The 12,884-nt window shown below is 39.7% G+C and overlaps 1 protein-coding gene across 8 annotated transcripts in view; it reads right to left on the bottom strand.

Annotated features, from left to right (window-relative positions):
* Positions 1-12,884, bottom strand: part of PARD3 (par-3 family cell polarity regulator) — a gene marked incomplete at both ends in the record, with an annotated part of 463,052 nt that overhangs the window by 141,023 nt on the left and 309,145 nt on the right. For all 8 annotated transcript variants that reach the window (XM_082015586.1, XM_082015587.1, XM_082015585.1 and 5 more), the window contains 2 exons: positions 2,839-3,049; positions 8,802-9,029. In XM_082015586.1, the coding sequence (XP_081871712.1) occupies positions 2,839-3,049; positions 8,802-9,029 (439 nt within the window). The remainder of the gene's footprint in view (positions 1-2,838; positions 3,050-8,801; positions 9,030-12,884) is intronic.

A 12,884-nucleotide genomic window follows, 5' to 3' on the forward strand; every position in this document is an offset into this window, starting at 1 on the left:
TCACGGTTACGTCAATCCTCTTTACTATGTTTGATAAAAGCAGTAAAACAATGGAAGTGTTTAAAAGATTTACTTATGATTTTAACCTGCTATCTGAATCATCCAGGGATTTCCTGGAAATGATGACTAGATGCTGAAGGATAAATGTAACCGAGGGTTCTCCAGTGGGAGCTTCCATCTCACCGTACAGTTTAATGAAGATCCCAGTAGCAGATCCTAAGATTTTAACTGAAGGCAAGGAGACTTACTTTTATACATCACATAGATTCGACTTTATGAGCTGCCAGTTTGCATATAGGCAATAAAAAGCCCCTTGGCTAAACACAGACTTTGGGATAAGGTGTCAGTTAACAGTAATTTCATCCTGCAAGTGTTCTTGCACATACAACCTCATGAAGAAAGATTATTTTAAGATAAGAGCACTGAAAAGGAAGTAAAAAAGTAAAAGGGAGAAAAGAAAAAGAACTACAAAGAAATCACAATGTTGCACAGAACCAAAACATCCAATTATGCTTTGATAATGGCTTGAATTTTAAATCTTAATGTCATCATAATTTTCTATCGCACAACTTCTTTCAGTGATTACTTGATATCTATGCTATATGTCATATGTACAGAAAAGCAAAGAATGTTATAGGTAGAAGTAGTAGCTTATCTTGCAGACATAATAAAGCTCATCTCTCAAACATTATTGAGAAACCTGTCAACAAAGCAAATCAAGCACCGAGTGGGAATGAGGCATAATGCTTAATTCCCTCAATCAGCATTTTCCTGCTTGCCAGGAGCACCTCTCTTGGGTGGGCTGACAAGGTGCAAGCTAATTTACAGATCCAGGAGGATAGCATTGCTCCCACGTTAATTAAGAGGAGACTGAAAAGTAAAGTTCACTCAGAAATGGTAGCGAGGGAAAAAAATAACTCAAGGAAACGTTGGCTGTTATGAAGAGCAAACAACAAAGCTCTTCATCAGCTCTTCCTATCAGTCAAATTACTGTTGTTTCCAGATTTACGATTTCAGAAGGGTTATATCGAGCATACAGACTAAGTTACTTCCTATTTAGCTGGGAGCGACTGATTAAAAAATTCTATTAATTTCCACATTTCCACACTCGGTTCCATCTAGAGCTTTCAAAGCTACATGGAAACACCAGACATCAGACTCGAAGGCTGGAGGGCCAGCGAGCCCTGCACCAAGCCAGCCTTCTGTAACATGAAGGCTCCTCTCTTTGGATGGGACCCTCTGCAAATCAGCCCTTTGCCTGCATACTAAAGCTTGCAAGATGAAGCAGCTCCCTCAAGGTCCTCTGGGTACTGGGAATGTTAGAGTGGAGGAAACTGAGGACCAAGGAGCTGCCCAAGCTTTCTAGATGCTGTAAACACTTTCTGACTGAACTCACAGGATAGCACACATGATGTCCAATTAGCTACTTACAGACCACAGAATTTATCATGTATAATTTGCCTCGATTTTGCCTGTCATTTCTGCTGTCAAAAATGGCAAAGACCGCAGAAAAAAAAACAGTCAACATTTTGTATCTTTAACTTTCCACCCTTCCCCAGCACGAGGTGCAACTCTCAGCTCCAGGCTTGAATTTAGGCAGGCAAACACCCAGAAGGTGAGGGCTTCGCCGTGGGACTTGCAGGGACCAGGCTGAAGTGCTCTCCTCCTGGCTGAAGTGCAAGAGCATCTCCTAAGACTCTTTTGGTATTCTGTGGTATATGCTGTCTAACGATTGGATATTGTTTTGTGTTTTCTAAACATATTTTCTAAATAATATTTTCTAATTAACTAGTTTTTCTATTAACTAATTCTGTAATACGATTCACAGACACAGAACAACTCTGAAGAACCTATGCAGTTACAACATAGGTGCAATTAATGTTTTACAGGATAAAGAAGGTAACAGGATGAAAGTTAACTGAAGCTCCACTTCTATGTTTTCAGAGCAGAATCACTGTTAATAAATCTTCAAAATAATACTGGCATCTCACTTCAAAACTAAATAATAAATCACTGCATATACAAAAGAAAACAAACACTGCCTTAATGTTGTTTTATCTTGGAAATACATTTATTTACTCTAGCTAGCTACAAGAAAGACTGATTTTCTGGCTCTCTCACCCCTTCCTACAAGTGATCAAAGGTGTTTGTCATGTTTCACTGTTTACTCAGAACAGCAGGGTGTCCCTCAGCATTCTGCTCCTTTCAGATCACTTGTGGCTGCTGGAGAGACGACTCCTTTCAAAAAAAACTCAGTGCGTGGTAAAATTCAGGTCTTTCACTGACCCCTTCTCCAGACTGTGGGTTCTCAGAGCACACAACCTTATTTAGATCCTGTTTTCCTTGAGAGAAGCATGCTGTTTTTCAATCTCAAAGTGATTCATCTCTTTCGCATCATGCCTCCATGATACCAAACAGTCTTAATAGTAAAGCAAAGAAAAACACTCATTTAGTAGCATATAAGCTTTGGGTACACTATTAGGAACAGCACAGTTTAAAAGAAAAACCCACAAAATTTTTTGACCTGTGAAAGGATATGTGCACTACTTAGACATCACTGAAGACTCTTTCCAAGACCAAGCAGTCTGTTGCTTAAAACCATTTTTTCATTTGCAGCCTCTTTAGCCTGCCAGCCATCTCCTTCTCTTCCATTCATTCTGAGCTGCTTCCCTTCCATGACACCACTCATAGGCTCAAAAACTGAGAGATCAGCATACATACATCATGTCTATATTTGTATAGCAAAACATGACCTCAGCTAACAGGCACAAAATAAATAACTAAAAGATGAAACCTCATTTTGTAATTCATTCTTAGATTGGATTGCAATGCACCTACCTGAACATGTCTCCTAAGCCTTTCAGCATTCCTTTCTTTGCCTTAATTTTATCTTTATCTCGATCTTTCTTCTTTTCCTTTCCAGCCTTTTTTCTGTCGCCTTTATCTTGGCTTCCATTCATCTGTCTCTCCAACGAGTGGGATGGCTGGTCACTTGCTGTGGACACAGATTCTCTACCAGATCTCGAGCTTTCCTCTGTGTCTTCCTCCACTGAAAGTACACATTAAGACACACCAGTGAGATAAGAACAAGCAACAAGGGCAGGCTTTTTGGTATATTGTGTAATGGATTTTGAAGCAGGATATATGCACAGTCACATTTTTTTTTTAAATCGGTATCTGCTCATATAGGGGTTTTCTGGAGTGTTCATTTGTATTACTAAACAATTAAAAGCAAGGAATTCACCTTTGCAGAACACTCTGCAAAACACGATTCATGTTTTGTGGGTACTCTGAATAACGTATGGATTAATAAAGATTAGCAAAGTGATGTTAATTGGCCTATTTTGTTTCAGTATCTATATCAGTTGAGGAGAGCTTTAGAAATATCTGCAAGACGAAACAGCTTAAATTCAGTAAATTCTTAGAAATACTCTCATAAAAATATGAAAGTCATTAAGGACTGTTAACCCTCAATACAAGCCTTAATAGACTTTTTCTTCTGCTGCAAGAAACCTAATAGTTGTGTCGCACTACTTCATTTCCTGGAGCAGTTTAAAACACATCATGCACCATAATATTTATTCTTGGTTTTATTTTTGGTTGAGATGGGGCAGCTTGGGAGGTTCAGATGGGGAGAGTCCATGCAGCAGACCAAGTAAAATCCTTTAAGGGCAGATAACATGTTTCTTCTTTGTTTTGAATCCAAGACCAAGACTCAGAGTATCTTAAAGTATACCCGAGGCTAGATTTAGCAAAGCACATGTATTTCAGAAAGTTTGAAAGAAAAATGAAACAATCCATTCAAAAACAAAAAACTCTCCCAGTAGCTCAGTGAGAAAGAAAGAAAATAGCTCATGGGTCAGAATCCTGCAACCACTCTGACTTAACTTAAAGCCAAGTCCAGAAATTACACTGCATGGCTGGTGGAGCTGTGACCTTCCAGGAGCTCTAACATTTTCTATCAGCACATTATAAGCAGGGCTACACCATCTCCCAGTTTTCCAACAGGCAGCATGAAGCAGCAGTTAGGATCACAGATACATACTTTGCACTGTCTTTTGTAGCTGTAATGAATACAAAGGCTCCAAACAACTTTTGGAAGTAGAAGTTGAAAAATACAGTTTTGCTTTATTATATACACAATCTATGGAAAAGAAAGTTTTTTTGGTACTCAATAAGATTTGGAAATGGCCATGGCTTATAGAAGGAAAAAGAGAATAATTTTTTAGTTTAGCATATGTTTACTACCACTTATTATTATTCCTACTAATATTATTGTTTCTAGACATCAGTGACTCTTCTACAGCCAATAGAAGTGTGTAATTCTTTAGAAATTTCTCATAGACTACTGTAGAATACAGAATATAAACTTGCTTTCCTTAGTCATCATTCACATTCACCTTACAAATAATTCACTGAACCTGAAAAGTCTATAAATCACTGACTGAAAGCCATTCAATATCATCTCTTATCTCAGATACTTGCCCGCAAAATACTGTTTATTCATTAATATTACAATACACAGACCTATCTAATAGACTTAGTACTTATTCACTGACTATCCCAAGATTTCTATAAATATTGTCCAACCCTGGAAGATCGTATAAATGTATTTCAAGAAAAACATACTGTGTCAGATAAATCTCAACATTAATAACTGTTTTCGAAACTCAACTAGTACTCTGAAGTACAAACCACCAGGAAAAAAAAAGGAGAAAAAAAAAAAAAAAGGACAAGCCTCGGCATTTCATTTTAACTTGTCTCCAGGACCGCTATGAGTTAAGCAGATGATACAGCTTCTCAACTGTAGGCACAGTTTTCATATTCAGATAATCATATGTTAGAAAATTAAGAGGCCTGTCCTATAAATGCTCTGTACTAGCTGTACTTGCACCTTTTTTGGTCACAGTGTTTCTTAATCAATGCCTGGGATGATATTTAGTTATTATTAAAAGACTAGTGGAAAACTGCTTTGGAATAGAGATGCTAATTTTTTGCGTGTTAATTTATAGCTACAATCTGTTCGTTAAAACAACTAGACAGTTAAAAGATTGTACTTGCAAACGAATATAATTAGTAAAAAAAAAGCATTACATTTCTGATAAATTCTGAAGTCAAATGTTTACTTGGTACTTCATTGCTAGAATTGATGAATCAATTTTGACCTGTGGTTGTTCATATTTATGTAACAATACATTAAATTAATCCTAAATATGTATTAAGTGTACTGTGCTACACTGAGTTGCTGAACAACTTGTCATAACAATGCTTCCTCTTATTTATTTTGCATATTCTATGGAGATAATATTGCCTCCTTTCCACACTTGTGCTGCAATAAATATTTGTCTATCATAAACAGTTTGCCTGCAATTAACTCTGTAGCTTAGACTGAGCCCTATGAACTAGGACGCCTGTTCTCCTGGAGTAAACACTGGTGTGTCTACTGCAAGAAAGAGATTTCCACTTTTCTCAAAAGTACTCAACATGAAGAAACTTGTTTCACTTTTATGCAGCACAGTCATTCTGCAATTAACATACACCTAATTACTAGTGTTTAGAACAAATGCAAATGCTGCTCAATTAAAATTCCAGCCCGGGCTACAAATGAAACTTGTAATTTTTGTTAAGTTGCAGCAATGACGTTAGGTTACTGCAAAACGCAGAATGTATTTGTTTTGGTGCTGTTATTTCCTTCCTTTCCTGCAACCTCCTGCCTCCCTGCTCACAATGCCAAAGCCAAAAAATTAAACTGCAGTATACTTTAAACATCAATTAAAGCTGAAAACTAGTGTCATTTCATGAACCACACTGTACTAAGGAGAACTACACAAGCAGGTATATGAAGCTATTCTCCTAATTAGGCCATAAAATGGAAAAGATGCACATGAGGAATCAAAGCTACTTAATGTGAAGCTATTCTGCCACTAAGCTTCTAGGCCTCTTATTGTGATATTTAATACAGCCCTGGATTCTAGCAATTAAGATTCAGCAAAAGATTAGAAAGCTTTGTTGATCTCTCCCAGTCCAAATGCCTTGTTCTCAATTCAAGACACTAAAGATAAACATTTTGCTTCCAGTCAGCTCTTTCAAGTATTAAGGATTAAAAAAAAAAAAAAAGGGCAGGAAAAAGGATCTGTAAAAGCTGAACACCCACACCTTTCCACAAATGATACTTCTCTACAGCCATTAAAACTCATATGCATCTTTTGAAATACTTTTTAAAATGTTGTCCCAGAACTGGTCACTGCTATCTGATTTTCATCCTACATTTAGTAATTTAATAACACGTCCTAAGGACAGCAAGTACATTCAGAAGAGAGTCAGTCCCTTTGCCACATACACTACCTGCATTTTTATGGCTTTCGTATATGGGGTGATGACATTTTAAGAAACACACTATACAATTTACTGCAGTGCTATTACTTGCTACTCCGAAGAGGGTCACTGTCTGGAAGAAAGAAGCGGTCTTAGCACTAGAACACTTGGAGGAGAAAGGGGAAAAAGTAAGTAAGTAAGAGTTTATCAAGTAAGACAAATGGATCCAACCTCAAGGGCATCAGCAAATTGACCACCAACATGTTTGCTGGGGTTTTATAATGAGAAAGCCACATTTTCATTTCAAACAATTATGGAATAATTAAGTACAATTTAAAAAAACTTAGGCAATGTCGTTATGGCAGCAGTGAGGCATTAGTTACGTAAGGACCAGATTGTTAAATTAACTTCTATGTATTCCTATGTGCCCAGGCTTTGTCCAGCTGAAGACACCATTTGGTATATTCTCTGGAACCTGAGGCCACGTACAATTTGCACAAAGTGGAGCAGACTGCAGTTGCTTTCAGTTTTAACACAGATACAGACATGTTCTTGGAAAGACAGACCTGAGGACCTATTTTGTGCTCATCCCAGGCAACATATGGCTGGGCCAGCTCTTAAGCTCCCACTGCCGCTGTGAGAAGGGGAAGACCTTGAGGACTGAATCCTGTCCAGTCAACTCACTATATCTGCTTCACTACTCATCTGCTTCTATTAATCTAGCATTGCAAATTTCTAGATTATGTCTTAGATGTTTTATTATAATATGTGGAAGCTCTTAAAAGACAAGTAAGTTAACAGAATGCATAGTATAGCTTGGTTGCACTTTTCTCGGCCCTTCTTTACCATGTGAGATTTGAGAACAGCCTCGTTCTTGCTCTCCCATGACACTGAGATGGCTGCTGGACCACCAGTGCTAGACAACTTCATCCACACAGAGAGATGAGGGCTTTGCCTGGTTTCTGCTACTCCAGGCAAAGGATACAAAGGCCACCAAATACTTCCTTGCTACTCTCTGTGCATTGCGTCAACAAGCTCAAAACCCCTTAGAAAAATCTCATAAACCTATACTCACCTAGAAAGCGTTTCATGACAACAGTTTTGTTATATTTTTGATCAAGTGAAGTTAAACCATCTGTAACTTCTGGATAAGCCCTGGATATCTGATGTCTTAAAACAGGATATTACTATCAGTGGGTTCACACCAAACAAGGCCTTTTAAAAAAACATGGTCTTATGTCCCAAAAGACCATAGGCATGCAGCCTAGGAGAATGATCAGGATCACTGCACATTTTCTCATACCTATTCTTCTACTGGCCAGAAACAGATTGACAGCCACCAGCACTAGACCAGCATTTAGCCTCACTGCTGCGTGAAATTGCTAGGTGCTGGAAAAGCAAAGCAGAATTAATTCCATCCGTAACTACCTTTGAGAAAAGTGACTGGCAAAATGACCTCCCTTTCAGTCTCAGGACACTTTTAGAAACAGGTAGATTAGGGGGGGTGGGGGGTGGGGGGGAAGCAAAGCGTTTTAAAAAAATGAAAGAGTGATTATACAAGTAACTTACAAAGGAATATTAGGGAATGACGCTTATGAAACAGACTTTCTGAAATTAAAAAAAAATAAAAAGAGTGGAGACTGAAAAATCTCTTTTCAAGCCTTTTCTGTTAGCATTCAGGCTAAGTATTTTACTACTTCAACCTTCCCCCCATCATCTTCATTCATAAACTTCTAACTAGCTGCAGGTTGATTAAAAAAAATTCTGCTGGTGTGTGACAAGTTGAAAGTAGTACAACATGAAGGTTAAAAACACAATGATTTTAATACAACTCCTGATGGAGGTAATTTACCATTCATACTATTTTCATTCAATACGAGTTGTCATTTTACCAGCCCATTCTTACATAGTTCAATAATGATAAGGTTAGCTTTGAAGTGATTCTTTTATGCTAATGACATTCTCCGCATGTTGGGTCATACCTCGGGTTAAAGAACTGAAAATGTAAATGAATGCCCATTAGGGTGGGTAATAGCTGATCGTTAACTTTGTACTTTATTAGATCTGCCAGCCTTACTCTAATTAAAGGACAGTGATTTCTTTTTTTCCCCCAGACACTACAAATGTGCTCTTTCAAAGTTAGATGCACATATTTTTGTAACATAAATTCGGTGGTTTTTTGACTTTCTGCATCATTTTTTTCTAATTTACATTAGTAAATTAATTAGCTGTCTTACAGAAAATTTTCATCGTAATTTAAGTAAACACGCTCTTAATAATCTTATTTCCTTATTTTAGAAAGGAAGGAAGCTGCAGAGTGTTGCAATCTGTTAATGCATATGAAGGGAAAAAGCCTGAAAAAAAATTCATGAAGAGAAGTTACTTCTTTTAAAATTCTAAAACTATATTCAGCTACTTTTAATCACTTTCTAAAGGAATTAACCTACGTTGTTAACATTCTTTATGTACAGCAGTAGTTTACTTACAAGTTTCCATGCCTTCATCATCGTCATCTGCTACAGGTTTATCATATGACTTGTCTATGGCAGCTCTGAAGCTTTCATTGCAGCCTCGTCCTCGGATAATTCGCGGGCGCGGGCGGTGGAAGGGAATATCCCCGTTCAGAGTCACCTCAGCAACGGCTGTCTGCAGACTTTCTAATGAGCTGGATTTCTTCAGACCTAAAGAAGGCCCCACATCCCTGGTTGGGGAACCTTAGTGATTTAAGGGGGGGGAAAAAAAAGTAATTAGAATTAGTATTGAGAACTGCATGCTTGATTATGCATATCCACCCTGAAAGTCTTTGGGGACACACTTAACATTATTCACATCATCTCTCAATAATCTGTAGGGAATTCTCCACAGATTTGTTGGTCTCAGAAGTGAACGAGTACATCAAGCCATAGTCAACGACACCGAGAACATTAGCTATGTCTGGCTTTTCAAATCAGTGAAGAGAGACCATCATCCCTTACTAATATTTTAACAATTTGAATGATAAAGTAATCACGGGGCTTTAAAAATATAGATCATATAAACAGCCGAGATATATCTCTAACAGCATCAAACAAAACAACTATTTTTGCTTTGAGCAGAAGATTTCATCTGTACTAGCAACCGATGAACAGAGAGTGGTTTATGGGCATGAATCCCATTGTGTTTAGAGCGTTGCAAAGTAGCCTGACTTCTGGCTTCAAGAAACATGCTGTTTGCTTTTAACCGAGTTTTAAAGACTGGCATCAAGTAGCTAACAATTTCATAATTAAATGCTTCTGAGAAATATTAGTTGACTTGCTGGGATTTATGAAGTTGTTTAAAAATATCTGTGGAAAGGACCCAATTAGTCAGGCAATACCAGTTATCCAGCTGGAAAAGAAACACATTCCTGGCAGTCACCATGTCGATGTTTGGGCAGCACTACAGCTGGGGCTGAGGGCAGCTCTCGCCACTGCAGCATGTCCAGAGGCGTGCCAAGAAAGCCCCAGACAGCATTCTGCAAAAGCCTTTCCCCACCCAGACTTTTCTTCTCAGGTTTGTGGACTAAATGTCTAGCCTCTGTTTTCAGACACACACACTCACACTGCGAATCAGCTGACAATTGCACAATTAAGTCTCATATTATAGTTAAAGCCAGGAGAGATCTTTCAGGGGAAAAAAAAAATAATCACTACATTTAGTTGAAGTGATTTTATTCAAAAGTGCAATGCAGTTTTGGCTGGATTTTCCATAGGATTTGTGGCTGGAGAGAGAGATAAGGTGGGTCGTCACCATCATAGTTACATTTCCTGAAGTTACGATACAGGAGCCCTCACCTCTAAGGAAAACCCACGCTTTCTCTTCCTAAAGGGAGCTGAACAGAGAAGACTGTTGTGGCACCAAGGCAGTCCCAGGCAGTGGGTTGTTACGCAGCTGGTATCACCATCCTCATCTCACAGAGGCACAGGCAGATAAAAGTCCAAGTCAGCCAGCACTGACATACAGCCAAGAACTGAACACTCCAATACCTTGGAATACCAAACCACGGAACAACGCAGTTGTAAGCATGGTCTGTTGTGAATAATGCAGTAAGGGAGAGTTATCTTTTTTAAGTGTTTATCTCAGAATAATACAAAGCTCTGGAGTTGATCCCTATTCCGGTAGGTACTAGGAGGGCAATGAGAGACAGTATCTGTCACTGTTCTTAAATAAAGGTATGTGAAGTTACCTTGCGTTGGGGAAAACTACTACTACTCTACTAAAAGCAGCTCCTTTCGCTATTCTGTACTGGGTGGGAGGAAGGGGGGTGCTGGACCTACAGAAGGGATGCAGAATAGCAGCATGGCAAGTCTTCTCCATGTCGTTTGTTAACTTGGTATGAGATGAAGCAAGGCAGCAAACGTTTTTGTTCTATATTCAGCTATTAAAAGTCTGAGCAATTAAGTTAAAATGAAATCCCTCAGATCAAATAAATTCAAACAGCGGCTGTCAAAGTATTCCCCTTCAGCTGCCCTACTGATAAGATGAACTTGTAAATAGAAACAAAACCAAAACCCTCTTTCACAGGTCTACACAATTCCTGCAGTTTGGTTCCCCCCAAGGTCCGGAGACCTGCTGTTTGGACGCTTGGCCAGAAATAAAAACACCCCAAGAAATGAGAAATTTTATCTTGATGAACTCGCATCTAGAAGCAGCTGCCCGCACTCCCAGCCCATACTAGCTGGAGGGCTGATGGTCATGAGGATGGCTGGGGGCACCGCGCAGCTGCTGGGGTGAACAAGAGCCGCCAGCTGGGACAAGGGGGTTTGATGGCTTCCCAGCTGTGCAAACAAACTGCAGCCCAAGTTCACCAAACTTCTGAAGTTTAAGGCAAGTATTTTTACATCACCAAGTAAAAGAACTCCAACTTAGGTAGTGCCCTATAAAACTGTCCACTTTCTAGCATATGCCAAAATCTGCTATTCCTCTCCTCATGCCTGCAGTACACAAGAAATGAGATTTTTTTTTTTCCTCCCCTACTTTTCGAGGTTGTATCCAGTTAAAAACAGTCCATGAGACAGGAAAAATGAATGCAACATTTTGAAGGAAAAAAAGAGGAAATGGGACAATCATATATAAACCAGCTGTTTGACAGATTCAATTTCATATACAAAAGGAAAGGATATCCTCTTACATGCCAACTTACTGTAAACTTCCTTATTCCAGATTCTGCTCTGCAGCCTTGAAATGAAATGCTCATATGTCTTTTCCTAATTACTGAGTGTCTCTTTTTGTAAACAGTAATTATAAAGAAGGCATTTATATGCCCATTTATGTTCATAAAGGGCATTTAAAAAAAATCCATTTCCTTCCACCCAATACAGATCTTTGTGAGAACTGTATTTATGTAAGCTGTGCTTTCCCAAAGGAAAAGCTAGATGGGATATGACCTAATGTTCCTTGAGTACTGTAAAACTAATAATGGATTACAGAAACGATAGGAATATTTATTGAACTTGGGTGGCCGTGAACACAAATGTGAACAGGTTGCAGAATTTGAAAGAGGGAAATGTCCTTTTGCAAGCAATTTAAGCACTGTGATCATAAAGCTATGTATATTTTAACACCTTCACTATCTTCCATGGCCACTTCATAGCATGTCTACTATTTTCAAAATAAATAGTTAAGCCTCCCTTCCTAAATTGAGTGAGTTCAGAATTTATTACTAGAATTCACCAGCCAGAAAGTGACTCGTTTACCCATAATCCGGTAAGAAACAGCAAACTTTCTCTAAAATGGATTCTGTTTAAAATTTATGAGTCACATCAAAACCTTGTTTTCTAAATACAAAAATGTCAGCATTTTCTTCCAGCCTTTATAGCGCTGGTGGTAATCATCGGAAATGTTATCTGCTCAGAACGAGTTCTACTTCAATTTTGACACCAGAATTTAAAGCAGAAAAAAAGAAGAGAAAGAGACACATCTCCCTAAAGTATCTTTCTACGACTGAGGGATAAAAGGGATTCCTTTATCGTTTTTAAAATTTGAAGTTCATGAACATTTTCCTTTCCAACAATCTCATTAACAAACATCCTTCGAGGTAGATTCATCCCTCCGCGCCACAGCCGTCCCCCCACCGCGGCTGCCGCCTTGCGCGCCGCCTCCCCGCGCGCTCCGCGCGCTCGCTTGGCCGTACGGCTCTACCCCACGCGCCGCACGCCCCTCTCCATCTCTCAAGGGCTCCGTGACACGCCGACACCACCCCGCCAAGCGCAGCCCCTGCCCGCCGCACGTGCGTCGCCGCTCCCCGTGTCCCCGGCTGGCCAGCCCCCGGGGACGAGGGCCAAGCCTCGCCCCCCAGGCCGCGCAACCGCCCGCTGCTCGCGCGCGACCGCGCCGGCGGCGCGGGCATCTGCTCTCACACGGCACAGACGGCCCCCACCGCCCAACTTCACCGCTCGCACAGATCCGACGAGACACGCAACACACGCGGCGCGCGTGAAGCCTGCGTGCTGCCCTTTGTTCTTCCCTTGCGCTGACGCTGTTCAACAACTTGTCGTGCTTCCACCTCCCTCATCCTAAGCGTTTATTCGCCGCTTGGGCGAGTCGCAAAG

Source organism: Phaethon aethereus, assembly GCF_964289735.1.
Source record: "Phaethon aethereus genome assembly, chromosome: 2".
Classification (NCBI taxonomy): domain Eukaryota; kingdom Metazoa; phylum Chordata; class Aves; order Phaethontiformes; family Phaethontidae; genus Phaethon; species Phaethon aethereus.